The sequence below is a fragment of the Phaethon lepturus genome, unplaced genomic scaffold, assembly GCF_000687285.1.
Source record: "Phaethon lepturus isolate BGI_N335 unplaced genomic scaffold, ASM68728v1 scaffold1093, whole genome shotgun sequence".
In the NCBI taxonomy this organism is placed as follows: domain Eukaryota; kingdom Metazoa; phylum Chordata; class Aves; order Phaethontiformes; family Phaethontidae; genus Phaethon; species Phaethon lepturus.
In genome coordinates, this window is record NW_010528169.1 from 65,674 (window position 1) to 71,673 (window position 6,000).

Consider the following 6,000-nt stretch of genomic DNA (forward strand, 5'->3'; position numbering starts at 1 on the left):
GCATTTGACTTAGTGATTCCTCCAAATTTCTTCTGTAGAAGAGCTGAATCTGGTTATTTGACGGATAATGCTTAACTTCTGCTGAAATAATATTTCTAATGCACGTGGGAGAAACATTCTGTAACGTTGTTCTGCTTAACAACTCCTTCAAAATTTTTCCTTCAGTGAGACAAAAATTATCTGGTGAATATAGAGACCCTGGCTTTTCATGTTCAGTAGTTGTCACCCTTGAGCAGAACCCTTCTGAGCTGGCAGAGTACCTTGAACAGACTTGAAACGCTGTATCTCCTTTTTAGCACTGAACCATGCCCAAGCAGATGCAGTTAATTGTGTGGTTCATGTGTGTCCTTATATGCTCGGGAAATTAGTAGTTTGAGAAAATGGTTTGCAGCTTTCCAACTATTGGAAAGTTTTGAGAAATGTTTAGCCTAGTTTTCCTGTCAAAAGAGAAATGCAGTTACACTTTCTGTTATCTCAAGATGTATCAACAAAGCAGAAAAGGGAAGATGAAGAACTGCTGAATTAGCTAACCTCTGAGAATCTTCACAGTGCTTCTCAACACAGAACAGTTCTGACTTTCTGATGTGTTCAGCCAGCGCCTCCCATTCATTCCACTGTAATGGTGCCAACCCATCTGCAAGCGCAGATGAGAAGTGCTTTGATTGGAGTACTTTGGTGAGAATTAAATTTGCTCCCCATTCAGCATCATGTATGAGGCTCGTAAACAAGACTTTAGTACTTGAAAGCCATTTGAGTTTGTTCTAGCATTAACCAGTTGCACATTTTAGAATTGTGAAAGTCACTGCTATAGGAAAGAATGGGTGTCTTTGTTTTGTTTGCAGCTGTAGGTAATACAGTGCCACCACTGAAATGATTGTAGCGAGGATGGGCTATTCGTTGTCAAATCCCCCTGCTGTCCATGAGGAAGCTGGAAAAACAAGAACTGTTTGAGCAGGTCCCTTAAGTGCTAATTCAGAAACAGTTTATACTATACAGCTGTCTAGCTCGATAGTTTGAAAGAAAACAGTTATCTATGATGTCTCCAGATAATTCTCTTCTGCATAGCAGGATTCTTGCCTTTGATCTGAAAGATACACTGAAAAAGTTCCTTCTTCATGCTTTCTTTGAGGGATAGAGCATTATTCACCAATTGTTTTGAAATACGAAGTCCTTACTGTATTTTTCTATGCTCTTTTAAAGGTGGATTTGTTTTCTGGTGTTAGAGTAACATTATTAGGACCTCTAGAAAGGATGCAAAAAAGAGAAGCACAACTCTAAATGTTTAGAAAGTTCTAACCAGCCTCACATTAAGGATAGTGGTAGCATGGACAAATGAATTGCCACCACCTACACAAACCATGGCAATGTGATCGTTGTGGAAGTCAATCCTGAAGGAAGATGCATAAAGAATTCAGGAGCTCAGAGCTTTCTCCCTGCTATTCTTCCTGCTAGTGATCTCTGCAGTCCTCCTCCACTGCCCTAACCTGCTCCCCTCAGGCTTGGAAGAAGAAATGACAGTGGCTGATGTGCGGATAGGAAACGCAAAACAGATTTGCAGACAGAGCCTATTTTTGAGCAGAGTGGGAGGGGAATTGCTTCTGGTTTGGGGGTGATTTAATTGCTGTGCCAGGGGAGGGACGGATGCTGGGGTGAAGAGATCCTTGCTGCCTTAAATACTAAGTAGATCATGACAATACTAAAATGACTGAGAGATACTTTTATGTTAACATAGACGACCACATGGTCCTTTTTGACCTTAAAATCTGTGAGCTGCAGATCATTAAATACTTATTTTAGGAAACAGAGAAATTAAAAGCTGGGGAGAATCACAGATAGTGTATCACAATCTGTTTCTTCATTACATTTTATAGATTCACTGTATGGTCACGGTATTAATTACTTATTGAATTCTGCAAAGGACTAGAAATGTTCTGTAGTAGCTTTTGTAAAAGTAGTAAGAAATTAACGGTGTCAAAATATGCTGTACCAAATCTGGTACTAAATCTTGAGAGAGTGAAGAGACACCTTTGGTTTTTTCTGATAATTAAAAGCTTTAATTAAAGGTGTGAGAATTACTTGATTGTCTCACCATTTCTTGAGTATAAGAAATACGCTGATGCTCTATCAGTGTCAAGTTTTATGTAAGACTTGATGGAAGCTGCTGAGCTCAGTAAATGTAGCTTCATGCTAATTTAAATCACACTAGTTAGCCAAATAGGTTATGTTCATTCAGATGAGATGAGAATTGGAACCATTATTTTTGGTCATTATTAAGTCCTGAGAATAGATATTACCTATGAACAGTTCCATTTAAGTTTTGTACAGTATGCACAGTTCAGAAATGTCTACCGTCAAAATACTGGATCCTCACAAAACTGCTAGAAAACAAGCCATAGCTGAGGGTCAAAACTGATGAATTGGAAAAACCTTTGATGATTTTTTTTGTTCTTTTTAATTAAAACATTAAATGAAAATAAATAAATCCTAAGCAGAGGCCAGATGGAGCATTGGAGACATTTCTGCTTCCTTTGCAAACATATACAGAGAAGTCAGACTCACTGTGCTGTCCCTCTTTGTTATGAGTAACATGCAGCAGAGAATAACAGCTCATTAAAGGTTAGCAATATGCTTGATAAAATTATCTCTTGTACACAGTAAGAGATACCTTGTCCTGTTCTTGTCAATTGCAGCCACGTGTTTCTGTTTCCAAGTGCTGATTCCTGTTAGGTTTGTGTGTAATACCTCATGGTGCTGCAGATAAGACATTGTGCCTCTGCTCTGAGAGTATTATGGGAATAATGTGTAATTTAGAAAATAAAAATCTTTAATACCAGTTTCACCAGAGAAGAGATCAAAATCTATAAAGAGATCTTTCTTAACTCCTATTTATTAACAGGGTGTTTGAAAGTTATAATGATATTGGGAGAATAATATTAACCTGTAATGAAAAAGATTTCTATCTGCAAAGAGTATCTTGACAATGTTCAGCTTGTGCTCTTCCCAACAACCTTTCTCATATTGCTTTGAATCACTAGTAGCAACTGCCCTTTAGAAGTTGGTTTTGAGTACTGTATAGTCATTTTTGTCACAAACTCACCTGTGTTAGTTTTGCTCTGTCTAATTTGCTATAAACAATAGGCAGAGATTAGTAAAGGTAAGCTCTTTCTTTTGGGTCATCATTTGCAAAACAAATCACAAAACTGTATCTTGGATAAAGAGACATTTAGGGAATTGTCAAGCAATTTTTTTCCCAGGCTTTAGTTTTTCAGCACAATGCCACATATAAATGTGAGCCTGACGGATAAAATGGGTACTGTTCACTTGTGCATCACAGAGGCCACGTTGCTGGCAATGACAGTCATGTATCCTAAAAGAGATTGCTGTCAAAATGCCTGAGTTTAGCATTGGCAATATGCCCCTAAGTACTGACCAAATTAAAATCCTATCCAGTTTCCTGTTGCCTGTCAGTGATACCAGAGAGCTTTTATCTTGAGATGAACATCTGCATGCCTGGGAATAGCAGCATGTTTGGCTGCAGGTAGGAAGTCTTGAAGTCTCCTAATAGCTTTTCTGCTTCCTTTGAAACAGCATATGCGAGAGGCTGCTGAACGGCGGCAACAGCTGGAGTTGGAGCATGAGCAAGCCTTGGCTGTTCTCAAGGCCAAACAGCAGGAAATTGAACTCCTGCAGAAGGTAAGTGGAGAAAGGGAAAGTCAGGTGAAATAGCAAATTGTGGTGACAGACCACAGGTCGTGAAACAGATCTCCTGCTTTGAAGGAACTTAAGCCACACCTACCAAACTGGTTCGTCTTCTGGATTGTTCTGCATGATTGCTGATGCAGCTGTAACATGTAGTTGTTTAGTGTTGGATTTACATGACTGTACTAATTGATTTATGTATGTTTATGCCAGTGAAGATTAACCTGGCCTGTATGCGTAACTCCTCGTATTTCCATTGCTTCCCACTACATTAGGCTCAGGAATATTTGTGTATTCCTTAAATGTCAGGAAGGAATCCAGCCTTAATTTCATGATAATCAAAATACAGGGAATCCACCATTTCCTTGTCAGTTTGCCGGAACATCTAGTCATTCTCACTGACATATTAATATTAGGATTTCTTTGGCTTCCAGACAGACACTTCCAGACACTGGCGATTCTTACTACCTTTCTCCACTATATTAGATTAAATGAAGTCCTTGTCAAGGTACTTACACATCACAGTTGATCTTTTTCATAAACTAAGCCGTTGTTTAAGTAAGTACCTCATTTCCAAGCTCTTTCTCGAATACAGAAATCACTTTAAGACCTTTTTTTTCACACTGCAACTTCTCAGTATTCATTATAATATAAAAAATCTGGCACTGAGTTTAAATCATACCAAAGTCACTTAAAGCTGCAATTGTCTCAATACTAATGTTGATTTTTCCAATTGCTTGACTAGATCAAAACACAGAAATAATAGTGCTGATGAAAATTTGGTAGAGAATTGGCATGGAGGGACATTCTCATCAGAATAAAAAGATGTATCTAAATATAGTTTGCTTGAAATAGAAAGCTTAACTTGACCAAATGAAATCTTCCAGTTAATTTTCTGTTAGCCTTTTGCAATTAATTTATTTAGGCATATTTCAAAATGCCATTTCTAGTTATATTCAGCTGTTACTATTTGAACATCCACATAAATTTTGGCCTTAAATTTCTTGGAAAAGCAAAGAAATCAAAGAAAGATACAGCTTTTCTTCTTGCTAATTTTTGTCACATTCTTCTAATAAATCCACATTGCAGGAATCTTTTTGTTACAGATTGGCAAGAAGACACGAATCTCTGTAATGCTGTTTTCTGCAGTCATTTTTGCCAAGCTATAGCATGATAGACTTCAAGCACAAATAAGGTTGTATTGTATTTGTTATTTTACTCAGTGTGACTAGCTCAGCGTCTGTAGCCAGTGATTAAATTCTTGTTCAGTGGACCTGAGGTAGCATGGAATACAAGATCATTTATGTTTAAAATTATTATCTAATAATCATTTAGCACTAAGTTCCGCTAGAAATGTAGCTTAGAATTCCTATAATAAAATCCACCATAACAATTAATCTGTTCATTACTTAGTAGAAGCATTTGAGAAATAATTCTTCCTTCTTAGTGGTTTCATTCATTAGCCTGAAATAATCCTCCTAGGACTTTGCACACTCATTTTCACCCTGAAACATCTAATTCTTTATGTGATTAAATTGCTATTGTATCTTTTTAAATTATTTTTGCCTTTCATGATAAGGATCTGTGACAGCTTAAATGAACATTCTACCATCATATCTCTTGACAAAATCTGCATGTGATATTCATTCTAGATACCACTCAAAAAGAAGGGCGCTTTTTTTGTATATTTGGATTTTCAGACCTTCCAAGCTCAAATTCTTTTCCATTGTGACATGTTGGGATCCCAGCCTGGTTGAGAGCTCAGCTGCTTCTGTAATGCCATTATTAATGCTACAGGGTAAGAATGAAGACCAGATTAGTTCACCGTATGGGTAAAATATTCAAAACATTGAAAGATATTGGGGGGATGTCTATACTGTGCACTGTTCTACCTTATGGAGAGATACTAAAGATACCTGTAGTTCTCTGCACATGGTAGTGGAGATGAGCACAGACTAATTTGTCCTGCTTTAGCCTCTAGACTGCTGGTATCCAACACATCTCCTTTTCAACATTATAATACAATGTATATTGTCAGAAAAACAATTTTTAAAAAATCTGTTACCTAAGTAACTATAATACTTTGCTTCCATCGTTAAACAGGAATTGCTGGCTCACATTTCATCCAGAGCTGACCTCCCAATGTACCTAGTACATGTGTGTTAAATTCTTTCTTCCTTTTTTTTGAGTCATCTAATTACTTGAAAAGGTACCATGAAATGAAAGTAGTAATTCCAGGCAGTAACAGGATGGCATTCCACAGCATATCTTGTTACTGTTGAAAAGTTGCTGATGAGCAGG

General features: G+C 37.3%; 1 protein-coding gene across 1 annotated transcript in view; it reads left to right on the plus strand.

Moving 5' to 3' along the window:
• Nucleotides 1–6,000, plus strand: part of RIMBP2 (RIMS binding protein 2) — a gene marked incomplete at its 3' end in the record, with an annotated part of 42,575 nt that overhangs the window by 9,001 nt on the left and 27,574 nt on the right. The window contains exon 3 of the mRNA XM_010283577.1: nt 3,589–3,693. Coding sequence (XP_010281879.1) covers nt 3,592–3,693 — 102 coding nt within the window. The remainder of the gene's footprint in view (nt 1–3,588; nt 3,694–6,000) is intronic.